The sequence below is a fragment of the Oncorhynchus mykiss genome, chromosome 13 (genome assembly GCF_013265735.2).
Source record: "Oncorhynchus mykiss isolate Arlee chromosome 13, USDA_OmykA_1.1, whole genome shotgun sequence".
Classification (NCBI taxonomy): domain Eukaryota; kingdom Metazoa; phylum Chordata; class Actinopteri; order Salmoniformes; family Salmonidae; genus Oncorhynchus; species Oncorhynchus mykiss.
In genome coordinates, this window is record NC_048577.1 from 12,302,005 (window position 1) to 12,317,889 (window position 15,885).

Consider the following 15,885-nt stretch of genomic DNA (forward strand, 5'->3'; position numbering starts at 1 on the left):
GAGCACATCTAATGATCTATTATCAGATCACGCTCCAATAACCCTAACACCTGGTTTGAATTTATTAACGATTGTATGACAGGCAGACACACACACACACATTCTTCAGGGGGCATCTAATGATGGCTTATCATATTACGCTCCAATATCCCACCACCTGATTTGAATGAATAAATTACTGTCTGGGACGACTTGAAACCTGAGTCTTAAATGGCACCCTATTCCCTATGGGTAGGCCGTCATTGTAAATAAGAATTTGTTCTTAACTGACTTGCCTAGTTAAATAAAGGTTAAATAAAATATAATAAATGTAGAAAGCTACTTTTAAGAGGGCCCATTGTAAAAAGTAGTAGTGTATAGAAAATAAAGTGCAATTTGAGATGCATCCATGGATCTATACCTCTACTACTAAATCTGTTTCGTATTACAAGATCTGGACAGGTCTGAAGTGGCCTGGCCAGCAGCACTCAGCGAGCCAGACTTCGGTTCAAATAGTACTTTCTGTCTTTAAAATACTTTAGTCGTTTGATTGAGCTTGGCCCTGAATGCCAGGTGGGCAGGGTTGGAACTTTTGGGACTATTCCATTGGTCCCAAACTATTTGAAAGAACCAAATACTATTTGGACCCAGGTCTGCTCTACTCAGAGCCAGCTGCCTCAGTAAGAGCCGAGGCCATATTTGTCTATTAAGGGCTGTGTGTCAGAACAGATGAGAGACTAGTATTTTTAGCAGCGAGTCATCGGCTGCGGCAGTGTTTATATGATCCATCAGCGTGCTTGTACTGATAAGAGTGTGTACAACATGCAGCACAGGGGGCTGACCGCCCTGTCAAGTGTCCAAGAGATCTAGTTCAACACTTACTTATGTAGCTTTTAAATAAAGTACATATTGGTATTAGTGCTCAAAGCATCTTGTGGAAAGACAACAATATCCTGCAAAGTATTTTAAGTTATTTAATCTTTTTTGCTTCCTTGCTTCCTTTATAAACCTGTATTTATAAATCACCTCTCATATTGTCCTGTGCTCTAGCACAAGTCACCCTGCTTATCCACCTATACCGTGACAATCACAGTCTTTATCCGTTTACTGGCTGACATGACATAAACAGCTTCATCTGATCTGGGCAGCTAGGCCCATAGTCTGGTCTGTTCTGACTGAGACAGAGGGTATCATTGTGACATTACTGGCACTTCAATCTCAGCTAACAGAAGGACAACGAGGGGCAACCGGGGCAGTTGTTGTTTGTGTGGTTTAACAGCGTGCAGGCCGTAAAGCAGGACTTTTAAAGATGGCTACGTATACTACTACAGAGCTAGCGTGTGGTGGTGTTGCCAGGATGAAAAGACAGACAGGCAATTAAAAGGGCAGCTGCTGTGGGGTCCTAAAGTCTTAGCCTCAGTGCAAGCTAGTATGTAATTTAACATGAAGCTCTGGTGCCACGGTGCAAACAAAGTATGATGATGTTATACAGTAGCATGTACCATGTAAGACCAAAATCATAGTGATATGATATACACAGTAATACTGTATGATGATGTCAATATGAGGTCATCTTGGGACTGTTAAGTCAAAGCGGTTAATTGTCCAAGTTTGAATTATGTCACAGGGGGACATGTGTACTATCAGAAGTGTGTAATACAGTATGCTAATATCAAGATGTCTCCAAAAAATGTAAGTTGCAGGTGCACTATAACTGTGTATGATGTTAGACTATTTTGTGAAAAAAGAGTAGCCTAATACTATGGAAAAAGTATTATTTGAATAATCTATGGAATAGTGATGGCATATGATAGTTCAAATGTGATCGGTTGTGAAAATGGTGAAATCTCAATTACAAAATCCACCCCGTGGTCTATAATATAACTGATGTCTAATTTAGCGACAGCACTGACGTGATGACTTTATGGTGTGGAAACGTACCTCTTCGTAAGACCATATGACAACTCTACAAGCCAGTAGCACCACAAACCAAGAGGTGCTAATCCTCAGAAAGATTCAGTTGCTTCTCCATATTCCGAACGAAACCACAACGATCTAAACATCTACATTAATCTCTTCTCCATATTTCACAATTTGAACCCAGCAGACGCTAACCCTGTGAAGAAGCTGTGTTGTTACGTTTCACAAACAAAATGTCCCTTATGTGGCGCTATAGACCTTCATGTATGTGAGAAAACAACATGGCTGCTGTGTCCATCAATGTCTAAAACAACTTTCTCTTGGGACCTTGCCCACCCCTAATCCAATTGGTCTCTCGGCTTCTAGTTCTAGAGTGTTGGATCAGGGCTGATGGTTGGTCGGGTTGGGCTGTGTCAAGTCATGGGGTTCTATATATGATTTGATTGATAGTGCAAGATACTAAATTTAGCCAGCATGTGAGCACATTCATCAGAACACGAAAGGACAGGGCCCAGTCAAAAGCGTTTGCATCCGGGAAGGGTCTGGGGTTGTGTGGTGGGTATGTGGGTATGTGGATAAGTGTTCATGTCTACAGCTGGTTGCAAAACTTTGTTGTCTCGTTTAACCATGCTTGGTGCGAAACAAGCTGCTATTGCTACCGGTTCCTCTATAATGCAATTATCTATGACCCTGATACGAATTGTAGTTCCTCCACAGAAGCTAAATGTTAAGGCTACATAATGTATTTATTTATTTGTTTTAAACAGTGGGACCCAAATCTCTGATTAAAAGCTGTGTTTTATAGCTACGGTTGTTTACATTTTCTCATCCATCTTTTCCCTGTTTGTTTATAGCACCAGCCTGTCCGACGGCAATGATAACAAGCCCCAGCCAGTGGGTGGTGTCCAGGGCCAACTGAGTGGTGGGGGTGGGACCCACCAGAACCACCAGAACACACAGCTCCTCTTGACACCCGCCAGTATCCAGCTAGCCCAGCTCCAGGCCCAGCTCACCTTCCACCGCCTTAAACTGGCCCAGAGTGCTGTGGGGGGCAACGCAAACTCTGCAAACGCAGCCAGCATCCTCAATCAGGTCTGTCACAGAATGTATTGGTTTGCCTTTATTTTTGGGGGTACTTTGGAATGCAAGCTTTTATTTTCTCAATTTTACTTTTATTTCCTCAATCAGGTCTGTAACAGGGTTGGTTGGTTTTCTTATATTTACATATCTGGGAATTTTATTCTGAAATGCAAACTCTTATTTTAACACACTTTTCAAGTGTTTCAAGTGTTCACACTTTTTGTCTGTTTTCGAGACTAATGTTTTTTAATCTATCTTCTCCCTCAATCAGGTCCTTGCCAATGTGGCCATGTCCCAGCCCCTCTTCAACCAGCTCCGCGCCTCGGCCATGGTCAGTAATCCCCAAGCAGTTGGTGGTGGTTTCCACTCCAGTGCCCTAGCCTTCCAACTGCCTCCACCACCGCCGCCACCGCCGCCACCCCCCAACTCTGCCCTTGGGACTTTGGTAGGGGCCGGATTCAACCAGAATCATGGTAATCTGAGGCTGAACCATTACGGAGGTGGGGGTGTTTCTGGGAACCAACAGCAGCAGCAACAGGCCAACCAGCATGGTGGATCAGACTACGGTAAGAAAGCTGGCTCAACATACCCTTCAGATATGGATAGGCATCTCCAGTATGGCTTCACAGGGGGGACGTCGGTGGCGTTGAGTGAAGCCGGAGAGGGACAAGGACAGTACGTACCAATCATGACTCAGGCAAAGAGTACAAACCAAGGCTTTCAGATTGACTTCTATGGTCAGAGTCAACAACAACAGGCTGGGTTCGGTGTTGGGAATCAAAACGATCAGAACAAGAACCCTTTTAATGAGCAGCAGTGGAAAAGCCCAGCTAACATGAGCCACGCGGAAAAAGGGTTGGACATGGTTTCCAATACTGCCACAGTATGGATGGGGACTGGGCAGCCAGTCCGTGCCAGAGAGGAACTGTACAATCCAGAGGAGCCAACCTCTGACCCCAAGTTAAATTCCGGCGGTGGGGGAGTTACTTCCTCGTTCGGAGCAGGCATGGGTGGCACCAAGGGGTTTGTGGGATACCACAAGCAGCCCCTGCAGGGGGGAGAGGAGACCCTGTCTACAGGTGGTTCCGTACAACTCCAACCTCACCAGCTGAATGACTTCCACACCGTGACGCCATCACACCTGCCCCACCAGTGCACCATCTGTGAGAAGAAGGTCTATAACCTCAAGGTGGGTGGAGCTCATTGGACGGGGATTATATAATTTCCTATGGACAGTATGTCACTTCCTGTGGAGAAATATGTAACTTCCTGTAAAGTCTAGACTAGAGAAATACTTAATTACATTGAACAAGCTTGGTGACACTCCTATTAGAATGTATTGCTCTTTGAAACTGAGATGCAGGCATAGACGATGTGGGATAACATATGGTTTTATTCTAGTGAACATATATCATCAATGCGTTTACATTTTCATGTACTGTAGTGTGTTAACCATAGAGATCCTATCAACTTACTAGAGGGGCTATGACATAAACCCTCAAAGTTCCAGAATGGAGTGAAAATTGCAGCCATATTGGTCAGGGAGAAATCCAAACCAGTCTGATTGGAATGAATGGCAGCAGAGGCATAATCCTGATTTTAATTATGCAGGAAAATAAAAGTAAGGCCTGTGATATATCGGAAATTGTGTAATAGAATTATTGTCAACCTAAAATATTGTCATATAATTATATATACAGTTTATATAGGTTTTATACCAATTTTCTGTATGAATAGCCTCTAAAATGATCAGGAATCAAGGTAAGACCCAGGCGCAGACTGTCGAGGTAACAATGTTTATTGTCGGAACAGTGGCAGACAAAGACAGGTCAAGGCAGGCAGGGGTCGAAGATCCAGGGTAAGGCCAAGGTAACAGGACGGCAGGCAGACACAGGGTCTGGGACAGTGAGAGAGGTCACGTGGGCGGGTACAGGGTCAGGACAAGCAGAGATCAAAAACCAGGAGGACGAGGAAAGAGAGGCTGGGAAACGATAGGAGCTGACAGGAAAACGCTGGTTAGCTTGAACGAACAAGATAAACTGGCAACAAACAGACAGAGAACACAGGTATAAATACACAGGACATAATTGGGAAGAGGGGTGACACCTGGAGGTGGGTGGAGACAAGCACGAGGACAGGTGAAACAGATCAGGGCGTGACAGTACCACCCCACTTCTAGGGACGCCACCTGGCGTTCCACCTGGGCGTATACCTCGTTGACCGGGGTGCCGGCGGTGAAAGTTGGTGATGAGGGCCGGGTCCAAGATGTCTTTAGCGGGAACCCAGCACCTCTCCTCCGGGCCATAACCCTCCCAGTCAATCAGGTACTGAAAACCCGATGCCCCAGGGTCAAACCCTCAGGAGGCCTCTCACCGTGTACGCTGGCTGGCCATCGATAACACAGGGGAGGGATGGGCCTAGAAACAGAAGCCAAGGGGCAGTCAGACATGGTTTTGACTCTAGACACCGAAAAGGTAGGAAAAATACGGAGGGTACAGGGTAACAGAGGACAAACAGCAGAGGGGCTAGTGATCTTGGAGCGGGGGAGACAGGTCTCGGCTTCCGGGGGTGTAGCCGCTGCCCTAAAGCGAACTGCCAGTGCCTCAGACTTGACTTCCTTGGATACCGGTCGATGCTGCAGAAGCGCAGTGGCCCGGGCCTTACTGAACTCCTTCCGGAGGTCCTAGGACTCTGTGGAGCTTGCGGAAAGGTCTGGGAATATTTCCAAGCCCCCAGGAAGATGCAGGAAAAGCTGACTTCAGGCAAAGAGTGTGGCAGGACAGGCTCCAGCCCACAATGGCACCAGTAGCCCAGTCAATGGAGGGATTGTGTCGCTGGAGCCAATAGAATCCCAATACCACGGGAACCTGCAGAGACTCAACCAGCAGGAATTGGATAGCCTCGCTGTGGTTCCCGACACTCGTAGGCTGACGGGGGTGGTCTGGTGGGTGACCCAGCCTATAGAGTGCCCGTTCAGCACTCTAACACCCATGGGAATGGAGAGGGGTTGTGTGAGGATGCCCAGCTCGGACGCCAGGGTATTGTCCATGAGACTCATATCGGCCCCCGAGTCCATGAGCACCTGGAGAGACATGGACTGATCGCCCCACAGCAGGGTGGCATAGAGAGGGAGGCGAGTAACGGGAGAAGAAAAATTAGCATTCAGACCCACCAGTGTGCTCACTCCAACGAATGAGATAGCTCTCTTGAAGGGACAAGTAGACACAAAATTACTAGCAGTACCGCAATACAGACAACTCTGGGTCGCAAGTCTGCGTACGCGCTCGGCTGGAGGCAGCCTAGTCCTGTCGAGCTGCGTTGGCTCGGGAAGAGGTGAATCGGCAGTCTCTGGGGGCTGTTGGAGAGACTCGGGTAAGCACGGATTCTTTCGGGGACTTCCGGAGTTTATCAGCTACAAGGTGGGATCCCATATATAGAACCCCATGGGATCCCTGAGCGATTGGGACCGCAATCGAAACTCTTCTGCCTCCTACGTTCCCGTAGCCAACCATCGATCTGGATGGTTAAAGCGATGAGTGAGTCGAGATCCGTTGGTAGTTCTCCGGCTGCCAGCTCATCCTTTATTTCCTCCAATAATACATGCAGGAATGTGTCGAACAGCGCTTCCGGGTTCCAGGTACCCTCGGCTGCTAGCGTGCGGAACTCCACCGCATAGTCTGCCACACTGAGGGTGTCCTGCCAAAGCTGGAGTAACTTCTGGGCAGCCTTTCTCCCGGACATCGGAGCAACAAACACCTTTTTCACCTCCGCCACAAATACCTCTAGACTGAGGCAGATGGCAGATTATTGCTCCCACACCGCTGTGGCCCAAACGAGTGCCCTCCCGAACATCAGCGTAATTATATACGCTCTTCGAGGGGAACGAAGAAGGCTGCAGCTCGAAAACGAGGGAACACTGGGAGAGAAAGGCCCGGCAGGTTCCGGAATCTCCATCATAGCGCTCTGGTGGAGGTAAGCGGGGTTCCCGGGAAACCGGGGTGACGGTGCTGCTACCAGCCGGGTTACAGAGGGGCTGGGAGGTTACCATCATGATTGGCTGCCTAGTAGGCAACCCACGGACTTGCTCCCGCAAAATGTCCAATAGTTGGTTGTGACATTCGGCTGTTACCTGGAACCCCTCCACCATACCGCAAAACAACTCCTCGTGCCTACCAATGGCGGATCCTTGGGAGGAGATGACGTGGCGGAGCTGGTCCAGGTCTGCTGGGTCAGTCATGGCCAGTTCGTACTATCACGGATCAAGGTAAGACCCAGGCGCAGACTGTCGAGGTAACAATGTTTATTGCCGCAACAGTGGCAGGCAAAGACAGGTCAAGGCAGGCAGGGGTCGAAGAAACAGGGTAAGGCCAAGGTACAGGGTGGCAGGCGGACTCAGGGTCAGGGACAGGCCGAGAGGTCAGGCAGGCGGGTACAGTGTCAGGACAAGCAGAGATCAAAAACCAGGAGGACGAGGAAAGAGAGGCTGGGAAACGATAGGAGCTGACAGGAAAACGCTGGTTAGCTTGAACGAACAAGACGAACTGGCAACAAACAGACAGAGAACAAAGGTATAAATACACAGGACATAATTGGGAAGTGGGGCGACACCTGGAGGGGGTGGAGACAAGCACGAGGACAGGTGAAACAGATCAGGGCGTGACAAAAATATATGCAAACAGACCATCTATTTTAGCTTTCTTTGAATGATGTGAGTGCTATTATATGATATAATCAGTACTTGTTGCATTTACAACTTGTCTAAGTCCTATCATCAACTGATTTCAGCCAGTGTATGGCTGTGGGTTGACTGCATCGTTTGAATGGAATGTTGGCATATTGGCAGTTCATTTGAATAATTATTGGAATCATTCCTCTAAAACTGTCTGGCTAGCTAGCTGACAAACACAGTGCAGATAAATTCTTCAAATTCATTATTTTACACAATATCTTATCACAACACTGGCAAACCATGGTTTGCTTCCTGACCAAAATGGCTGACCTTTATCCCATCATAAGAAGGTTCATATAGATTCTAGTATACTAATTCCTAATTCTATGGTGTAAATATTGAACTCAATCCCTTTAGCATCTTGCTCTTTCTAATCTTAAGCTCTGTAATAGATCCTTTGCTCAACAACTACTAGTTCATTAGTGTGTGTGAACTGAACTGTAAATGGCCTGTTCCTTGAACGGGGTGTGAGGAACAGTTTAGTTTTACTGTGGTGTGCAGGTTGTAACATCATTACCCAACAGAGCCAACTACAGTTAGCCTGGTCCCAGATCTGTTTGTGTGGTCTAGCCAACTCCTTTGGGACTCATATATCCCATTCGCATGACAAGTTGGCTATACAGCACAAACAGATCTGAGACCAGGCTAACTGTAGCTGCTCCAGAAGCAGTTGCTCTCGGCTCCAAGTTGTTGCCCCTTTAATTATAGTCCAGCCACCCATGATCAGGGCCAGACACACAGGGGGGGAATGTCGCTGTGCTCAAAGGGGGTGCACTGAGGTAGGGGATAGCGTTCAGCGAGTCAGGGTCTATCTATCTGACAGGGTTTGGTTGGATGTGTTTTCAGGACTGGGACCAGCACGTGAAAGGTAAACTACACCTGCAGAACCGCTTGCTGTACTCTGAAGGGTGAGTTATAGGGAGGTCAAATAGATTAGACAGCACGTTGATATGCTTCTGTGTGATCTAGAAACGGCTTTCTGCTTCCTGTCTAGGAATAGGGAGTGACTGACAACAAATGACTAATGTGTGACGTGCTCCACTCCTACCGTGGGTTGTGAAGTACAGTATTGAGGGTGCCTTTCAGATAGATACAGTATAGGCTAAAACTATTTCTTAAATGTGTTCTGTTTTGATCTTGACATTTTGTGTAACGTGTGCTCCACTGTGGGTTTGAGAAGTATTTTCAGTCAGATATAAGGAAATAGGGTACCATTCATATAGAGTTTAAAGGGTTTCTAACTACTACCTTAATTGTTATTTAATCATTTGTAAATGCATTATAAATCATGAATAACATAATTAGAAACGCTTTAGAAAGTGTACCTTATTGCAAAGTATTATCAAAAACGTTTCCTAAATGTAGTACATTTTTGTGTTGCGTAGCAGTTGAGTTGCATGTGCTTCACTGAAAGTTTGTTCTTAGGGTACTTTTCAGTCAGATATAGGCTACAAAATTGTAATAACTTTAATGATTAAGCCATTATACCTGTTTATACATGCTTTATAAGTTACTTAATGTATTAGTTTGTGTCCTTATTTTGTACGTTTAATCGTCATACTCTTGAGACCATTAAGTCATGTCTTCACCTTATTCTGATCTCCTCCGTTATTCCCAAAGTAAATATTCCCGGACAGCCGAGGCATTAGATTTTTACACTTGTGTTCCATATACAGCCTTAATGGCTTTTGAATATGAGACTTGAGGTCCCCAGTCACAAGATATAGCAACAGCCAGGCATGGACAGTCGAGGGGAGGGTAGTCAGTCTGTCAGAAATCTAAAACTTGTCTCTGGTAGCGTCCCTGCAGCAGGGACATAATGCCCAAAACATTGGTGTAATTAATACCCATTAAATCATTGGGATATACTGTATATAGAGTGTGCAACATTCTTTATTTCATTTTCTTTCATACGTTTACTTTTCTGTTAGTCAGCCAGATAGACTAGCCAGGGAGGACAGAGCACTGCAGATAGTCAGATCACTCAATCAGTTAGTCAGCCAGATAGACTAGCCAGGGAGGACAGAGCACTGCAGATAGTCAGATCACTCAATCAGTTAGTCAGCCAGATAGACTAGCCAGGGAGGACAGAGCACTGCAGGTAGTCAGATCACTCAATCAGTTAGTCAGGAAACTAAAACAAGCCTCTCGTGGCGTCCGCTTCTGTATGCAGTGCTACAATCACAGCTGGAGCCGTCTACTACGGTCCTGCCGGGTCGTCTGAAGGATGCCTAAACAACGTCGGAGTGAATAACTCCATGGCTTACTCTTCCACCGCCAATCAAGGTAGGTTGGAGTGTGTGTCTGTGTCTCAAAGACTTCGGGTTGGAGGTTGAAGGTCAATGTTGTGGTGTTTTTAAGAGGGGAAATATGTGATATGTGGTAGATATGCGGTAGATGGGGGTGGAACTGCTGCTATTTTTAGACTGCAGGGTGCATGGCATGGGTCTCATTTTGGATTTTTCGATCTAGGGAGTAGGGAGCAGATCGGGCTAACTTGATCGTGCATGTGTTGATATCATCTCAATATAGTACTTATAAAACACAAATAAAACTTGTAAAATCGATGTAAATTACTATTACTAATTGTGCAACTTGTATTTTTACACTATTTGTCTGGGGTTTATAGTTTTTTTCAGTAAAGATTACAGTATTTTGAGAGTACAACTTATTTTTGGGCTCCCGAGTGTCGCAGCGGTCTAAGGCACTGCATCGCAGTGCAAGAGGCGTCCCTACAGTCCCTGGTTCGATTCCAGGCTGTATCACATCCGGCCGTGATTGGGAGTCCCATAGGACGGCGCACAATTGGCCCAGCGTCGTCCGGGGTAGGCCGTCATTGTAAATTTGTTCTTAACTGGCTTGCCCAGTTAAATAAAGATTAAATAAAATAATAATAATAATAAAATAATAGAAATGTGGTATTTTCTTATCGGAGCCAATATATAAAAATTTTTAAGGTGAGCTTGTGAAGTAGACCGGTCCTTTAATTTTTCAAGAACAGCCATGATACAAACATAACAAGCAAAACTAGGATAGCATGACAACATTTTAACATAGGTCATTGTGATTTTCTGGTTTCTTCACAGTCAAGAATTAACACAACATAAACTTCCCTCGATCCCATGTGTTTCATGGTCCTGTCGTTCCTGTTTCCTCCACATTTATCCAGATGTATCATCCGGAGCTAACCTACCAGCTGGAGTAATGAGAACCTATCCCATGTCAGGGGCTGGATTTACCCAACTCCCACCTGGGTCAAAGGTCAGACAAATGTTTTGGCTTTCGCTTATCAAGATTAGGGGATATGTGCTCCTGCTGTGTGTGGATGTAAATTCGTGAAGGCTAAATACGACAGATTGTACAGTTGGGTTACTTAAACCTGTAAAAGGTCAGATAAACGTTCGGCTTTCTCTTATCCAGATCCGTTAGAATGCTGCTGTGAAACAGAAACTGTAAATGCCCTACTGAATGAGATATGAGGACTGTAGTTTGGGGTAACGCTTTACAATAACTCTCATTAATAAGCATGATTAAACCATTTAAAAGGTCAATGTTTTGGATTTTGTATATCAAGATTAGTGAATACATGCTTTTGTGAAATACATATAGTACATTTGGGCTGAAGGACAGATTGATTTTATGGTAACACTTTATAATAACTTTATAATATAAAATATTACTTTAATTTAACTAGTCAACATGCATCAACTATTTATACGTAGTAAATACACTATCAATAAATTAGTAGTAATAGTGCATTTATAAACATGTATAAGCATTGCAAATTCTAAGCATTATATGCATTACAATCATGTATAAAACACTAAAAAGCATTTAGTATGGCTTGTTAACTAAAGTTACGGAGTGGCTGCAGATCCATGTTTTCTGGCTAAAGGTCTGAAGCTTCTTCGCATGTGCGGGATTCTCTACTTTGCGCACAGCAGAGACGGAAGAGGAAGAGAGACATCCCACTCCCTCGTTTCTTCTGTTTCAATGGAAGTCAATGAACTAAGTAGACCAGACCCATGCTATCACAGCTTAAGTAGACAGGAACCGACAATTCCTTTTCAATGGTAAATGGCCTGAGTGAAGTATTTTAATTTAACCACCATCTTTGGCGCACAGTCTCTGCTCTTAAAGTTATTAATATAATTGAATTGAATGTGTCTATTCCGGCTTGCCTCTGTGCCTAGAGAGAGCATGGCAGAGGAAGGGCTCAACACGGGGGCCCAACATGGGGGCACATAGTAGGCTATGTATTTGTGCCAGGGTGTATTTTTCTTGTTGTATGGCAGTTTCTCCAGTCAGTTCTACTTATTTGATGTATTTTTAAATACAGTATATTTTTTATTTCAAGAACTAAAGAGCCATTTTGACTGAGATGTGCACTCTTGTTTTAGTTTGACCACTGGCTTCCCTCCACATCTCTCTGGTTTTGAGCGTACGCACTTCAACTGTGTTTCAGCTATTAGGATTTCTAAGCTGTGGTGGCGGATGGTGTTGTGTGTTGTGTCAGTGGATAATAACGGACCAGCGAAAGGCCTTGTTGACAGCTGTGGATCCAGAGAGAAGCTTTTGTCTTTGCTAGACAACTTAACTCCATTTAAACTGATATCTCCGGCAAACTACGTAATTAAATGCCTGGCTTGAAAACGCGTGTGTGAAATGAACAGATTTAAGCTCTCTCTTTAGTGATAAAATGGGTCTAATGGACTTTATCACAACCATATGCGTGGACTCTACAGTGCAAAGCGGCAAAAAAAGACATTGGCTGTGGCGAGATGGATTTTCATAATCACGGTTCATTTTTGTTGCTTTTTATACTATTTGTTGATGTTGTGTGTTGATTTGATTTCTAACTGATATATCTGACTACAAACTATGTAATTAAATGCCTGGCGTGTAAACACAGATTTCAGCTTTCTCTTTAGTGATGAAAGGGGTCTAACTGATTAAATCACAACCGTATGCGAAGATGTAGTTACACAGCTACAAAACCCCCGTAGGCTTTGGCCAGATAATAACGGTTTATACATGTAACTGTTGAATTGTTGGTATTCATTTACTTGGAATATGAATAGATCTCTTTACGTGTGTTATTTCATTTTCTGTCAAGGGGTGAGTGCAGCTGGTGCATGGAAGTCAGGCGCAGGAGAGCAGAGATGACTGGACAAAGCACTTTACTTAGGCAACCATTTGCACAGAACGCAACCTCGTCACAAAACAAAACCCGGTGCAAACCAGCCGGAAGCGTGCCAGCCTTGACAATAAACAATTACACACGCAGACATGGGGGGAACAGAGGGTTAGATCCACGACAAGTAATGAGGGAAATGTAAACGAGGTGTGTGGGAAAACAAGACAAAACAAATGGAAAATGAAAGGTGGATGGGCGATGGCTAGAAGACCGGTGACGTCGACCGCCGAACAAGGAGAGGAACCGACTTCAGTGGAAGTCGTGACATTTTCAGTATAGCTTTTTTTAAATGATAGATCCATCCTTTTTCACCAATGATCCATTCTATTTTATTCTGTTATATTATAGTATTTGTGCCATGTGGTATATGTAAGAAACAGTTGTTACACCCCGTTACACCATATGACAGGTCAGCTTGGTTTGGAGGTGGCACGTGGCCAAGACACCCTCTCCATCAGGAGAAGTGGTGAGGAGAGGGGTGACGTGTGTGCCTGCTTCCGTATGTGTGTGTGTCTGTGCGCATCTGTGTGTGTGTGTGTCTGGCAGCATACTTTTTGATGTGAGGTCTTACTTGGGTTTACTTGAGGTGTAGAGTATCGCCATGACGGCTTGTCGGGCTATTTCAGCGTGGCATTTATAGGTGGCCATTTTATCTGTGGAATTAATTGAGGAAACTTATTTAGCTATTTCTTGTCCGAGGTGAAGTATTTTTAAGTTGTTGAATTGAGGATTTGACTGAGTGATAGCCATCTATAGCGAGACAATATGGAGCTCAAGTCCCATCATGTTTTTTATGTTGCGTGTCTGCTTTATCCTTATTTTGACTTGGAATAGGCCTCTGTCCCTTTCCACTATGAACATGTTCACATTTCTTCCTTGGAACAACACACTGATGCCTATTGCATTGCACCAACAAACATATGTCTTCATTGTCAACTGTCGTTAGGCAACACCTTTTATCATTGTCAACTGTTGTTAGGCAACACCTTTTATCATTGTCAACTGTTGTTAGGCAACACCTTTTATCATTGTCAACTGTTGTTAGGCAACACCTTTTATCATTGTCAACTGTCGTTAGGCAACACCTTTTATCATTGTCAACTGTTGTTAGGCAACACCTTTTATCATTGTCAACTGTCGTTAGGCAACATCTTTTATCATTGTCAACTGTTGTTAGGCAACACCTTTTATCATTGTCAACTGTTGTTAGGCAACACCTTTTATCATTGTCAACTGTTGTTAGGCAACACCTTTTATCATTGTCAACTGTTGTTAGGCAACACCTTTTATCATTGTCAACTGTTGTTAGGCAACACCTTTAATTGGAGATTTAAAAGCATTTGATGTGAATTGTGGAACTCCTACAAAAAACTAGCCTGGTTCCCGACCTGTCTGTTCGGTCTTACCAAGTTGGCAAGCACAAACAGATGTGGGACCAGGCTAGAAAGGCTTCCACAGAAACCTATGTATCTGTTTAACAACCTTTGATTTATGAGGCCTTTATTCATGTCAGTGGTGTGCTAATGTTAGCCCTGTAAACACTACACCTGTCCCTAACAACAACCCAACAGATGGAGGTTGTGTTGTTCCCAGCAAAATACTAACAGGAATGTCTCTCGAGGGGAACAGCACGCTGCTAGTCATAACGTTTGGTTGAGAGTGTAAAGTATACACTTTACACTCACTTTACACTTTAACCACTATGCACTTTACACTCACTTTACACTTTAACCACTATACACTTTACACTCACTTTACACTTTAACCACTATACACTTTACACTCACTTTACACTTTAACCACTATACACTTTACACTCACTTTACACTTTAACCACTATACACTTTACACTCACTTTACACTTTAACCACTATACACTTTACACTTTTACCACTATACACTTTACACTCACTTTACACTTTAACCACTATACACTTTACACTTTAACCACTATACACTTTACACTTTAACCACTATACACTTTACACTTTAACCACTATACACTTTACACTCACGTTACACTTTAACCACTATACACTTTACACTCACTTTACACTTTAACCACTATACACTTTACACTCACTTTACACTTTAACCACTATACACTTTACACTCACTTTACACTTTAACCACTATACACTTTACACTTTAACCAATATACACTTTACACTTTAACCACTATACACTTTACACAGTTCAAAATTAAACGTTGAGAATGTAAAGTGTATAGTTCAAAATTAAACGTTGAGAATGTAAAGTGTATAGTTCAAAATTAAACGTTGAGAATGTAAAGTGTATAGTTCAAAATTAAACGTTGAGAATATAAAGTGTATAGTTCAAAATTAAACGTTGAGAATATAAAGTGTATAGTTCAAAATTAAATGTTTGGTTGAGAGTGTAAAGTGTATAGTTCAAAATTAAATGTTTGGTTGAGAGTGTTAAGTGTATAGTTCAAAATTAAATGTTTGGTTGAGAGTGTTAAGTGTATAGTTCAAAATTAAATGTTTGGTTGAGAGTGTAAAGTGTAGAGTTCAAAATGAAAGGTTTGGTTGAGAGTGTAAAGTGTAGAGTTCAAAATGAAAGGTTTGTTTGAGAGTGTAAAGTGGTCCATTAAATCGCAGTCAGGGTCTGGTAAGCATCATTTAAAAGCTTGGTCTATTGCAAACATGAGTTATAAAATAGGATCTTACAGTGTAAGACTTTCACAAGGCAATTCAGAGAAGCAGATCGTACATTTGGTGCGCATGGAATAGAGTCATCCCAGCATTCAGATGTGTGGTCCTCACATTGTCTTCACAATACAACAAACATAGACTCATTCTGATCAGGACAACCCAGGGTATAACACCATGTCATCTTGTAACTGGACATCAAACATGATATGGACATGTGAAGTGCACATCTGGACTGACAGGTGTTTGGCTTGTATGACATCGAAGCGGTATTTATAATAATCCTCATCGTCTCATCTTTCAAAATA

General features: G+C 43.6%; 1 protein-coding gene across 1 annotated transcript in view; it reads left to right on the forward strand.

Moving 5' to 3' along the window:
- The window catches only part of LOC110493428 (RNA-binding protein 20), a 72,034-nt gene that overhangs the window by 41,859 nt on the left and 14,290 nt on the right, over nt 1-15,885 (forward strand). Inside the window, exons 2-6 of the mRNA XM_036942591.1 lie at nt 2,754-2,991; nt 3,251-4,168; nt 8,555-8,616; nt 9,882-9,994; nt 10,878-10,969. Coding sequence (XP_036798486.1) covers nt 2,754-2,991; nt 3,251-4,168; nt 8,555-8,616; nt 9,882-9,994; nt 10,878-10,969 — 1,423 coding nt within the window. The remainder of the gene's footprint in view (nt 1-2,753; nt 2,992-3,250; nt 4,169-8,554; nt 8,617-9,881; nt 9,995-10,877; nt 10,970-15,885) is intronic.